This window comes from Gossypium raimondii, chromosome 10 (assembly GCF_025698545.1).
Source record: "Gossypium raimondii isolate GPD5lz chromosome 10, ASM2569854v1, whole genome shotgun sequence".
Classification (NCBI taxonomy): domain Eukaryota; kingdom Viridiplantae; phylum Streptophyta; class Magnoliopsida; order Malvales; family Malvaceae; genus Gossypium; species Gossypium raimondii.
In genome coordinates this window covers 42481973-42496473 of record NC_068574.1, presented here as the reverse complement: position 1 = coordinate 42496473, position 14501 = coordinate 42481973, and the positions used below count along the sequence as shown (strand labels likewise).

At 34.1% G+C, this 14501-nt stretch overlaps 1 protein-coding gene across 1 annotated transcript; it reads right to left on the bottom strand.

The window, feature by feature from the left end:
- Positions 1-11338: 11338 nt before the first annotated feature.
- On the bottom strand, positions 11339-13444 carry LOC105776080 (probable protein phosphatase 2C 35). The gene is given in 4 exon segments (XM_052622479.1): positions 11339-11399; positions 11717-11967; positions 11969-12094; positions 12533-13444. Coding segments are annotated over 4 exon segments (1350 nt in total).
- Positions 13445-14501: the final 1057 nt, after the last annotated feature.

Genomic DNA, 14501 nt, shown 5'->3' with positions numbered 1-14501 from the left:
ATCAGTCGAGGTTTTGCCTATTTCTTTCCTATTAAATATTTCAAAGCTGCATGATAAGAAAAGATAATCACTTTAGTTCCCAATAGGTAAGATCTAAATTTGTCTAAAGCAAACATAACAGCTAATAATTCTTTCTCAGTGGTTGTGTAATTGCTTTGGGCAGCATCCAAATTCTTTGAAGCATAGTAGATAACATGAGGCTCTTTCCCTATTCTTTCGCCAAGAACAACTCCCACACTTCGGTCACTTGCGTCACACATGATTTCGAACGGAAAGTTCCAATTTGGTGGTTACACTATGGGAGCAGAGACCAATTTCTACTTCAGCACATCAAATGCATCTTTACAAGTTTGGTCAAATTCAAATTCTTTATCCTTTTGTAACAGACTACAAAGCGGTTGCGCGATTTTCGAGAAGTCTTTCATGAATCATTTGTAAAATCCTGCATGGCCAAGAAACGAACGAACTTCCCTCACAAATGTGGGGTAAGGTAATGAGTTAATAATATTCGTTCTTGCATTATCGACCTCAATTCCTTCTGAGAAAACTATATGACCTAAAATTAATCCTTTGTCAACCATGAAGTGACATTTTTCGTAATTCAAAACAAGATTAAATTCTAGGCATCTTTGTAATATCTTAGCAAGATTATCGAGACATTCGTTAAAAGAGTTACCGTATACTGTAAAGTCATCCATGAAGACTTCAATGATTTTCTCGACATAGTTGGAGAATATGCTCACCATGCATCTCTGGAAAGTGGCCGGAGCATTACATAGTCCAAACGTCATTCGTCTATACGCAAACATTCTGAAGGGGCACGTGAAAGTTGTTTTGTCTTGATCCTCAGGAGCCATTAGAATTTGAAAAAATCCCGAGTACCCATCGAGACAACAATAATGGGTCTTACCAGCTAATCGCTCGAGCATTTGATCGATGAAGAGAAATGGAAAATGGTCTTTCCGGGTAGCTACATTCAACTTTCTATAATCGATGAAAACTCTCCATCCATTTTGCACTCGAGTAGGGACCAGCTCTCCTGACGAGTTTTTCACCACTGTCACGCCAATTTTCTTGGGCACGACATGAACCGGGCTAACCCAATCATTGTCAGAAATCAAGTATATCATTCAAGCATCCAATAGTTTCTAGATTTCCTTCTTTACTACCTCTATCATGGGTTGATTAAGGCACCTCTGAGCATCTCTCTTTAGTTTCGTGTTATATTCGATGGAAATTCTGTGCATACAAGTGGATGGACTTAGCCCTTTTATGTCGGCTATTGTCCAACCAATAGCTTCCTTATAATCTCTCAGAATTCGAACTAGACTTTCCTCCTCGTCTTTGGTTAGTTTGTTTGACACTATCACCGGTAAGGTGTCTTTTTCTCCCAAAAAAACGTACTTAAGGTGGTCCAGCAATGCTTTAAGCTCCAAGGTTGTTGGCTACAAAAATAAAGGAAACATTTTAGTTTGGGAAGGTAATAGTTCAAAGTGGTTACCTCGGTTCGTCAATGATGGTTGCGTCTCCAAGTGTTTGACAATTTCTCGCAACGGATCTCCTATAATTGATAATTCCTCGAGACGACTTAAAACATTCATGTCAATGCTTCTGTAAAGGATAGTTTCCAACTCATCAAAGTCATGGTATTCAGAATAAGATTGAGTTAAACAATCTATAATATCAATGCTAGAAATATTTGATAGTGAGTTAGGATGACTCATAGCTTCGTAGACATTGAATTTCACGATTTCGCCATCGAACTCCATTGTCAGTGTTCCGCTTTGAACGTTAATTTTTGCGCTTGTGGTACTTAGGAATAGCCTTCCAAGAAAAATGTCAGACGAATTAGTTGAGTTATCGTCCTCCATATTAATAATGTAAAAATCTGTAGGGAAAAATAATTCGTTAACTTTAACAAGGACGTCTTCAAGCAACCCTTCGGGATAGACAACTGACCTGTCCGCCAACTGGATTATTACTCCTGTCTCTTTTAAAGGACCCGCGTTAATCAACTTATAAATAGAATAAGACATAACATTAATTGAAGCCCCTAAATCACACATGGCTTTCTTAATGCCTACATTACTTATCTCACATGAAATAGCAAACATACATTGGTTCTTGTATTTGTGCGGAACTTTCTTTTGCAGTACTGCGGAGACATTTTCTCCTACATTTACTCTTTCGTTACCTATTAACCCCCTCTTGCTTGTACACAATTCCTTGAGGAATTTTGCATATCGAGGGATTTGTTTGATAGCGTCAAGCAAAGGGATATTTACTTCCACCTTCCTGAATGTTTCGAGAATTTCATTTTCCTCCTTCTCTTTCTTATCATTTGCGAGCCTCCCTGGAAAATGAGGTGGCATCATAACTGGTTTCTGAATTTCTGATTCTGGTCTGGCTTTTGGATCAGAGATCTACTTTTCCCGTTCTTTGTCTTGACCATGACTTTTGTCTAGAATTGTTTCCAGAACTTTTCCGCTACGAAGAGTTATTGCACTTGCATTCTGCCGAGGATTCGGCTCTGTCTGGAAAGGTAATTTCCCTTTAGACTCCAAACGATTAACTACCATCGAGAGTTTAGTAACTTGATTAGTTAACTTTTGTATTGATGCATCTGTCCTCTGTTGATATTTTGCAGCATCGACGGTAAGTCTTTCCACAACAGATTCTAGAGATGTGCTCGGATTGAGTGGTGGTTGCGGAGGTCTCGGTTGGTATGACAAGTTATATCAGGGATTAGCTCCATAATTCAAGTTGGAATGATCCTTCCACCCGGGATTGCAGGTGTTGGAGAAAGGATCATAACATCTTTGCGGAGGTCTCGAAAAGCCTCCGATAGCGTCAACATGTGCCGTTGAATTATCGTTAAGGATTGGGCACAAATCCGTCGGATGTTCAGACGTAGTACAAATTCTATACAGTTGGGTCAGATTCTTCTTTTCTATAAGCATATATTGAACAATATTAGTAAGCTTATCCAATTTATTTTCTAAGGATGAAACGTTTACCCCATTAACCCGTCTTGTGGGTTTTAAATTCGGCCGATACTATTGAGAATTTGCTGCCATGGTGGATATCAGTTCTCTTGCCCTCTGAGGAGTCATATTGACAAGCGTCCCTCCACTCGTAGTGTCAATCATCTTTATTTCTATAGGGAGCAAACCCTCGTAGAAATACTGAAGAAGTGATTGTTCGGTCAAACCGTGTTGAGGACAGCTTGCACACAGTTTTTTGTACCGCTCTCAATAGTCATAGAGCGATTTATTCTTCATTTGGCGAATTCCCCCTATGTCTCTCCTAAGTTCAGCCGCTCACGATGCTAGGAAGAATCTGTCAAGGAATACACGAGATAAGTCATCCCACGTTGTAATAGAATCAGGGGGTAAGTAAAATAACTATTCTCTTGCTGTATCAACTAAAGAAAAATGAAAGACCCGAAGTTTGATTTCATCTTCGGTTACTCCCTGGGGTTTCATGCTTGAGCAGACCATGTGGAATTCTCTCAAGTGAGTGTGTGGATTTTCGTTCTTCAAGCCTCGAAAAATGGGCAAAAGGTGAATCAGGCTTGACTTCAACTCGAACGGGATTTTTCCGGTTGGATAGTTGATGCATAACGGTGTTCGCTTGTTGGGAGTAGCGGCTAGTTGACGAATGGCTCGGTTTGCCATCCTTTCTGGTTCACTGAGGTTTTCTTTTGCTTCTTTTGTTTCAGGAAGTGGTTCAGTCTCAGGTTCAACCACTTCGACTTGTTTCCCATGTCAAACTGCCTCTACACGAATTGCTTTGCTCAACTTTTCGACGTCAGATTTTAGGATCCCTTGTCCTAGCTTAACTTTTACTTTACTTGCATGTTTAAGAGCTTCTGTCTCTTTTTGTCGTGCTCGTACTGATTTCGTGATCTCTGGGTCGTATTCGAGATCTCCAGATGAAGATCTGGTCATGATGACGATTTAAACAATTGTAAGTGTTGCCAGTCGCCGGCAACGGTGCCAAAACTGATGGTTGTCGATTCCACCAATATAAACCTACGCCTAATTTACAATTTAAGCAGTATAGGGAGTAGGGTCAATCCCTCAAAGACTAGGTTTACTGAAAATTATTTCTCTTTCTCGACTAGATTCGTGTTTGGGCAGTTGTTGTGCCCAAGAAATTTAGGGGGAGGATAAAATTGAAAACCTGGAACCTGAAATAAACAGGGGAAAAAATACGTGAAAAGTAAAAACTAAAAATAAAATAATAAAAATAGTTAAATAAATCTAAAGAAAAATTAATTAAACTAAGCTCAACTTTAGGCACGAGTTTTTCCGTCTTTGAACCGAATTTTGAAATTAGATGAGCTCCTCTTCTCCAATAAGCTAGTTATAGCTACCAAGGACGCCTCAGACACCAACTCTTCCTTGTGTAAATTAGTTATGGAACGTCCAATAACTAACCCTTACCGATCGAAACAACCTACAAAACATTCGTGATTTAGAACTCCGACAGCTTTGCATTCTATAAGAGCCTAGCTCGTACTAATGCCCTCAACCGCGTGGGACATTTAAGTCCGGTTACTACTTCCCTTGACAGAACCACATAGCAATCCCCACTTGGCACGCCAATGTGTTCACGGAAAGCCGATTAGACAATCAATCCTTTCGGAATTCCAACTGTACGTCTAACCACACAAACTCAAACGATGTCTTTTTGACTTAGGGTTAATTTGACTTTGTGAGTTGACGAAGTCATACTCTTAATCCGGAGAAATAATAGATACTGAAAATCAGGAGTTAAATTGCTCGGATTCGTAACTCACGGGTCTTTGATGGGGTTAACACTGACCTAAAACTGAAAGAGGTTTAGTTGGCTAAAGTTTGAGGCATATTGGAGTTAGGCATATTTGGAAAGGGTTGAATAAAAGAAATAAAAGTAGATGGATGTGGGTGACGTAAGGTTTGGTGCAGTATTTCTAAAGCTGAAAATTAAATGATGAAAGAGAAAATAAGGAACTAATGCTAGCAAATAAAGAAGAAAGGAAAGATTATATTTCAGAAGATGAAAGCTTGATTAAAAACTTGATGGAAACTTGCTTAAAAACTTGATGAAAAACACTTGATGAAAGACTTGATGAAAAGCTTGAAAAGAACTTGATGCAAAACTTAATAAAAAAAATTTGGTAATTAAAAACTTGATTAATGACTTGATGCAAGACTTGATGAGTAAATGAACATAAAATGAACATAGTAGCCCCCTATTTATACTAGTGGCTTTGCCAAATTAAGAGCCACTAGCCATAGAAAATCAAGGAAAAATATTCCCATGATATCAAAAATCCCTACATAATCTTTCACTAAGTCAAAATAAAATTTCAGCTAATTACATCTTTGAAAAATTCTATTTTCGCCCGCCTTCTTTGCTCCTTTCTTCAATTTAGCCCAATTGCTTCTCCTTTTTCTCTTTCGCCCCCAAATTGCACCCCTGTATAAAATTCAATATAAAATAGAGAAAATCAGTGGTGCATTCTCATAAATTGACCAATTAAATTACATCAAATATGTACTTTTTGCATTTAATCATTAATTTTTAATTAATGAAGATTTTTCAATCATTAATCAAACATTCATTCAATAAATTATTCAAAACAACGAAAAATATAATATAATATACTTATTTCTAATTTGATGTAGAAAACGTTTCACTATTAAATTTTTATAAAATATAAATTTATTAAATTATTTGCTTCTGTCGATTTCGCATTTTGCTTCCCAAATACGCGGAAAAACCCAATTTTTAGGCTTTTTGAGCATTCCAAAGATTATAAATACCAATGAGAAGAATAGAGAAAGGGGCAATTAGAGAAGATAGAAGAAAACACTCGGATAACGCCATTGGAATCAACTTGGAAGCGGATCTCCCTCAAGATCGAAGATCTACATTTAATTTCTGTCGAAGTTTTATTGAGTTTCTTTATGTCTTGTGGTTATCCTAACTTTGAGATGTTTCTATTCAGGATTATGAACTAAATTTCTTAGATACCTAGGGAGGATGAAACCTATGATGAATCTTATTATTTAATTTTTATTTTTACGCGATAAATACTTGATTCTTGTTCTCAATTATGTATGCTTATTTTGTGTTTTAATATTGTTGAAATATTAAATCATGTTTAATGTGCTTATTTCAGTGGAGCAAAAATCCCTATTTAAGAGTAGATCTAGCATAATTGAGTGGAGTTGCATGCAATCCTCGAAATAGAACGACATAAATCTACCGGATTAGAGTCAAATCTAATAGGGGAATTCATAGATCAAGTTAATGCGATGATAAGGGTTTTAATTAGAAAGAGATTTCAATTAATCAACCTAGAGTCAATTGTTCTTACTCTCGAAAGAGAGATTAACATAATTTAGGGATTTCTACGGATCAAGACACAAGTGAATAAATCGTTTAATTCAGATTCATAATAATAGGTGAAGTCTAGGTGGATTCTTTCCTGGGTATTGTCTATCTCAGTGGTTATCTTTGATTATTTTCCTATTTCATTCTCTATTGCGTTATTAGATAAATTAGATTATTAAATTTAGATTAAAAACAATCACTCCAATTTGTCGGCTAAATAATAGAAAAACGGTAATTACTAGTACTTTTAGTCCTCGTGGATACGATATTCCCTACTCACCATAACTATACTATTGTTCGATAGGTGCGCTTGCCTTAGTCGTATTTATAGTTAGTTTAGTGACTATCAAGTATCTTATCAAATCATAATGCTGAAATAATAAAAATCGTTATAACGACATGATATGTACTTATGATCATCGACCCGAAAGTCAGATAAGGTTCGGGTCGTCTACTCGCGACCCGAATAGGGCCCACTAGATATATATACATGCAAGCGTTACAGAATGAAGCTCGTAGGGAGAGTTCACGCATTCAACTCGCACATGTCAAGGGATGTTTGCAAGGAGAGGTTGCAGTCTCAGCTCGCAGGTGCCCAAGAAATGTCCAGTAGTTAGCTCAGAGCAGTATACATGTCCAACATGCATAGAGTCTGCTAAGAACGTCAATTCTATGACAAATAACTATGTGTATAAATATTTGATTGTCCCTTCTAATGAGACACAACAAAAAGTTACTCAACACGGCCAAATTTAATGATGTTGATTTCTTTTATATTTGTTACCCAAAATCTAAAATATAAAAAAAGAAAAGAAATCCTACAATTTCTTTTACACATTGTTAAAATTTGATTGAATTTGTATCACTTTTGTATCAATTTCTTGTTTTTTTTCTGCAATTTAAGGCTACCTAATTTAAATTATTTACTTTATATGGATTTTGGGTTTGAATAAAATTATCTCATATTTTCAGATGATTCTCCACTATAAACTGTCTTCTTGCTTCTTTTTTTCATTTAAACATCAAATTGAAACCTACCGTTGCTAATGACTAAAACAGTAGAATGGTTCAATGGAAGTGAAGGAAGTTTGTTTTCGTTCGTGTTTAGTTAATGAATAAATTTATTATCTTTCAACTCAATACAAAAAGTGATTTAAATTTTATTATATCATTGTATAATAACCTCACTTTTATATCTAAAGATTTATATCATTTACTTTTATATTTTTCACCTGAAATTTTAGCTCTTAAACCAAATAATAAAGTTTATTATACTTTCAATACACTCACAATTTTTCAAATTCTTTACTAATTTTAATTTTTTATTTACAAATTGTTAATGTTTTTAATAATTTTACAATTTTAGTAATTTTACAATTTTAATATTTTTAAATATTTGTTGTAATTTTAATTTTAAAATAATTTATAATATGTTTTTACAATTTTTTACATTTTATAATTTTAATGATTTTTTTTCTAGTCAATGTCTATCAACAGTCAATAAACACGATCAAATTACCATGTCATTGATCAACATAACACATCATCAGCCAATATGTCATGTCATCAGTGACGTGATACATTTTCATTGGTCAACTTTTTTTAAACATTGTTATAGGTACCAAAAAGAATAACAAAACAAAATTTAAGTACCAAGATAAGAAGGTGTTAAAATGGGAAAATATGTATAATTCAAGAGCTAAATAGTGAATAAAGGAAAGAATTAACATTAGCTTTTTGGGTCTTAAAAATCGGTTTGACTTCAACGAAGCCTTTGCTTGAACAGTCATAAGAGTAGTCTCCACCACTTGCTTCTTGCCTTCACAAATTAAGCAGCTAATAACATGGCACTCCAAGCAACAACCGTAATAACCTCTTGGCTCTTCCATTTACCAACTCAGTAATTATTACATCTTAATAGCTTATTTTCTATATATTGCATGGATGTTATCAAATAATACAATTGTACAGGTTTTGCTATTTGTTTATTTCCTTATTTTATTGAAGTTGTACATATTTTCTAAAATATAATTTTTTTTGTATATTTCATTTTGTACGAAGAAATTTGAATATGTTCAAAAGATGGTAAAGGAGGTATGTTAATGAGTTCTATGAATGATTCAATAGAGAATACATTTTGATCAAATCTTTTGTATTAAGTCATCTTTTATTTCGTTGTCTCCCCTTACAGATAATAAAGACAACGACTCGGACAAAATTATAATCATATTTTAAATTTTCAGGTCAAATAGTTATAAAATGCCTTGTGGTAAGTGTAATATATTATTATCACTTATATAAATGAAATATAACTTCACATACCACTAGTTGATGCAATGCCGGTGTTTAGCAAATTCAAGATCGATGATAATATGTTTAAAGAACTGACCAGTGATATCAAAAGTATTATATGCTTGTACGAAGCAAGTCACTGGGGAATGGACCTAGAACACATACTAGATAAAGCCCTTGCTTTCGCAACATTGCACTTAGAGTCCTTGGTAGTAAGCCAATCATGCCCTAATCATCTCAGAGAATACATTGGAAATGCATTGAAATTTCCTTACCACAAAGGCATGCAAAGGGTGGAAGCAAGGCACTGCATCTCCTATTACAAAGAATAGTGGAGACTTTATTCATGGCAGTTGAAACTCTATTCGAACCGCGTTTCACAATAGCCCGCATCGTAACATCTAAATGGCTTGAATGCGTGGTATTGTTAGAAGACACTTATGATGCATATGGCTTATACAAAGAACTCCAAACGTTGACGAAGGCAATGGAATGGTTTGGTCTATCTTTTACTGCTTAATTTTTCTTTTGCAAGGTTTAGTTAGAGTTGTTAAAAGTTTAGTCGGTTTCAAAAAATTTCATCTAATTTTTATTTAAATTTAAATTTGATTTAATCTGATTTTATTAAGAAACGTAAAATGAAGTGATCAAAATCTAAAATATATAAATTGATAAATCCAAAAGTTTAAGCTGAAACTAGGTTGGTTGGTTTTGTGGTAGAGAAATAAGGGTCAAGCGGTTGGATGAAAACCCACGGAGGCAGGAGCGGTAGAGCCAACACTAGATGAAATTATCGTAGAATCCGAAGCAGGAGGCAAATTCTGAGATGAAGCAGGACCTCGACCACGAGGAACACTATTTCTGGCAGTGAGTAAAGGTTTTTCTTTTGGGGTTTGAATGTTGTCAAATTTAGCAAGTTTTTAGATTTACAGACAGCCGTGAATCGTGATTGCCACAACGAACAGCTGGAGCTACAATGATAGAATCACGGTCGGCATCTTCATTTTCTCATTTTCTTCTTTTTCTCTTCTTCTTTTTTTTTCTTCTACTATACAGCCTAGCTAGGGTTCTTAAATTAGGGCCGTTTACATCGTGGGATGACATGTCAGTTTTCCATACATAACGAAAAATGGTTACTAATTTAGTATTTTTTTAAAAAAATTTAGTGATTGAAGTATAATTTTTCAAAATTAAATAGTTATTTTGTTATTTTAATCAAAGTTATTTGGTACTGAAACATCCAATTGCGTTTATGAGAATGGCCATTGTAAGTTATTTGTTTCCTTGATACATCATTTAGTAATTGGGTTACAATTTTTTTAATATTACTTGTGTTATTTTTTATTCCATTCTTGATTTGTTTTGTAAAAAAAAAATTCATTACTAATATTAATATTATTAAATTAAATTTCCATAATTTCCATAATATAATAAATTTATTGTTATTTATGAATTTGCTTAATTTGATGTAAGATGAATGTGATTTAAAAGTTGATTTGATGAAAATAATAATTAATATTATTAATTAATTATAAATTTTATTAAATCAATTTTAAAACTCAAATTATACACTAAAAAATTAACACATAAGTCTTGTAAAATACAGGCTTCAAATTAATAAAAAATAACAAAAATGATAATGTAGATTTTATATTATATTCTTAATAATGCCCTATAAAAATGATGAAACGAGTATAACTATCTATTCGAGTTAAAAGACTATTACAACCGTAGAAGAGAGATTTTTAAAACCAGCTAATTTCAACATTATATATAGCTTCTACATGTCATTCGAGGTGATACATTTCACATCAAATTTACAGAACCCATGGTGGGAAGTTAACAATCATCCCAGCAGTGATGAAAACAATTGAGGCCCTTTTCAAGGAAATGCAGTAGTAAACGAGGGGAGTGTTCTTTCAAGTAACTGACATGGAAACAACATAATTCTTAACCCCCCCCCCCCCACCTTCCATCATCAACTTTGAATTTGCCAATGGGTCACCCTGAATCTCTCCAAAGTAGATTCTTTTCTCCACATGATTGGATATATCACGGTAGAAGTATTATAAAATTTTTGTACTAGCAGTAAAATTGCATTTTGTTTTTTTCTATTAAAAAATAGATAAATTAATCCCTATACATTAAATCAAAGAGCAAACCGAATCCTTCTGTTAAAAATTTAGCACGTCAGCATGAGATACACCATGAGGTACAAAAAGGATTATTTTACTCTTGAATTAAACATATAGACATTAATTTGCTCCTTTTTTTAGTAAAAAAAAAATACAATCTGACTTATAGTATAAAGGCCTCTATAGTACTTTTATAAATATATCATAGATAATAGATAGAGAGTACTTTTCTTTGACAAATATAATGGGGGTGTTATTGGCAACATTAGCATGATTTTCGAGTGCCTTGAGCAGAGGCGAATTTAGGGGGCTGGCAGGGCCCGATCCCCTTAAAATGTAAAATTACTATTTAAGCCCTTAAAATTTTTTAAAAATTTAAATTAGTAAAGATAAAATTACACTTTGGCCCTTCTAAAATTATAAAAATTAGATTTAATCTTTTAAAAATTATAAAAATATAAGATATAAAAAATTAAAATTGCATCCGCCCCTAAAAAGTTGTTCTAGCTTCCCTGGCCTTGAGATCAAGAATCTTGTATGTGAAAAAACAACTTCTCTTTGCTTCCTTTAGGCTTAACCCACATCCTGAAACCAGCAAATATAAAAGGGAATCAGTATTGATAGATGCATTTTCATTTTACAGATAATGACTCCGTATCGAAATATCCTCCTTTAATACAGTAGGAAAATAAAAAAAAAGAAAGCTTAAACCCTAGTTTTTGTCGTGTCTTAGGACATTTTTTCTAATTGGATCAAGTAACGGAGATGGTGTGCCAGCAATGGCTATATGTATAATAGTGAGGCACTAGGCATTAGACAGCTTCTGGCAGATCAACTAATCTGATAGCCGCAATGAGTGAAGAAGGATGAGCTAAGTACAGATAAATAAAAACTTAGAAAACATCCCAAATGCGTGACCAACCAATTGCAAAGGCCTTTGATGTGTCAATGATGGAACAACAATAGCAGCACTTCGTAGAAAAACTATGTTGGCAGGAATGATATATATATCCGAGAAATCACTTCTTACAGAAAAATAGGTTTCTGACTCGGACAAACTGAATGCATCAAGACTTCTCTTGAATGACCTCATAACCATTGGCCTACAATCTACTCTGCTATCTGTGGCACCACCACCCGACTACAGGAATCCAAAGAGCCTTAATCTGTATAATGATGATTATAATATCATCAGTCCGATCTTCATTCTCCAACCAAAGTGTGTAGGATTCTCCAGCAATTGCAGCACACGCATCCTTGGGATCTGTGTATGCCGCGACCTATGTGAAGAAAATTATAAATTTATTAAGGAAATGCTGAAACTATGACATTAATATCTTGCAGTTATCCGCAAGAATCATAGATTGCATATCTCAAAAAAGCTAAATTTCATGATAATATCAATACGAGGAGAGTTCCAATAACAGTTCAAAAGCAAAAGACATTGGAAAATTCTTATTCACTTCCCCTTCGTGTTGACTTATCAAACTAGATAGTATAATACAGGTTTAGATACATCATTTTACATGAAACATTCATTAAAATCTAATGTAAAAGATATTTCAGCGGTTGCTTGTGAATATACAAAGCAAACAAATCTCACATGAGGAAACACTTGAATGCCAACATATGAATGACGGATATATAAGTAGTATTGCAAGCAAATTGGAAATGTAATAGCAATTTATTAATTCCAAAGATTTGCATGAATATCGTACCATGTTGACAACAGTTCGGCTAGGTAGAAACTCAAAAACTCCATCACTTGCAACAACAAAAAATAGATGATTTGGTGTAAGTTTAACTACAGAAATCTCAGGATCAGCAATCACACCTATCTTTTCTGCTGTACTATCTCCTACACTTCTTGTAAATGCAGTCCCGGGATACATTCCATTTGGAATCCACAACCTTGGAGGATCACTACCTTCATTTTCCTCTTCACCCCAATTTTGAATATTTGGGTCTTTAAAGCCTTCAACTTGGTCAATACTCAAAACCTTGGCCCCACAAAGCTTCACCCTTTCATATTCATCTTTCCTAAATGACGTTTGATCCACAGATAAATCCTCAGCCAATATTTGATCCCCATTCTTAACAGCAATCACAGCTCTTGAATCACCATCATTAGCAACATAAAGAGTATCCCCAACAACAAGGACAGTTATTGCTGTGGTACCACTCATAGTGTCATCAATCTCACTATCATGTAACTCAGAATTTATAGCTAGAAATGCTGAAGTATAAGCTTTTAAAGGATCATCCAACAAAGTGGAGTCACTGGATAATATTTCTACAAGTCTATCATTGAAAAAGTTTGAACATTGAGCACCGTATTGACCATGTCCATCAAATACACCAAAGACATGAACATTTGGGTTACATTGAATTTGTGTTTTGATACAGAAACTATCTTGGTTTTCCCTTTCAACTGTGTCCTGGTAATAACCAAGTTGTGTTAAGATTGAATACTGCAGAGTAAACTTGTGAGATGAAACATGAACTATCTCCAATGACCGTTGTGTAAGAATGTGTTTGCTTTTATAAGGTCTCAATTCTCCACAGTGATCTGAACCACCATCTGGTGATGATGGATATCTACTACAACACTTTCCATTAACACAGCCCATGATTTCAAACACAAAGTTACACATAAAAAAGAAGATTTTGTTTCTCGTTTTGTTTCTAAATTGTAGCTTAGGGGTTTGATAAATGCCCTAGCAGAAGCTGAAGCTGAAATTGAAATGAGTGGAACGGTTAGAAGGAACCAATTTTAGGTGAAAGAGGAGAAATTAGTTTTTCTTAAGAGTTAACATTTCGGGTATTTTTACAGTAAATTTGGCTAGAAAGCATTCTTTCATAATTGAAAAAGAAAATAGAGCTAATTGTTAATGGAACAAAGCATATACCAAGAGAGTGGGGTTTTGTAAGACAAAAAGGATGAAATGGAAGAGGGAATAAACCCTTGAACAAGCATTTAAAAAAAAGAAAAGAAAAGTGAAACCTGAAATAGAGGCAGGGAAAAAGGAAGCAAACATTTTGATGATTTAGGGGATTTCCATCTTTTAGTTCATGTAAAAAAGATTTATACTTTTCTTGAGAGAAAACAATATCAGGTGCTCAAGAATGAAACAAAAGGAACCAATGAGAGACCCCAAACAGAAAATGTATAAAATTAAATTGAAAAGGGTAATATTTGTAAACCCTAAAAACTGGTGGAATTGTTGAATCTGGATCTTTGGAGAGATTGAGAAAATGGATGGGTGTTTGTGTCGTTACCCCGGAAAATGTAAAAGAAGAGAAATGATAAAAAGTAATGGTAATTAAAAGGGGTAAATTGGCAATATACGCAGTTTTTAGAAAATATTTAAGGTTTTAGATTGATTTTTTTTATTTAGGGAAATAAGTCAATTTTGGAGTGAGAAATAGAAAATACATTTCGCTGGACCAGTTTTTAGTTAACCGTACATTTTCCCCAATGGGAAAAAAGTCCAACAGCAAAATTTTTTCCACCGGTAAAAACGGCTAATTTATTTGTTATATAAACCCAAATCATTTTCTTCCTTTTACATTCCAATCACATTCTCTTAATTCTCTCAATTCATCTATTCTCTCCACTTTTTAGTTCTTAATTTTGTATTCAATTTCTCTCAAAATCTTGTTGTTTTAATTTTATATTTCGTAATA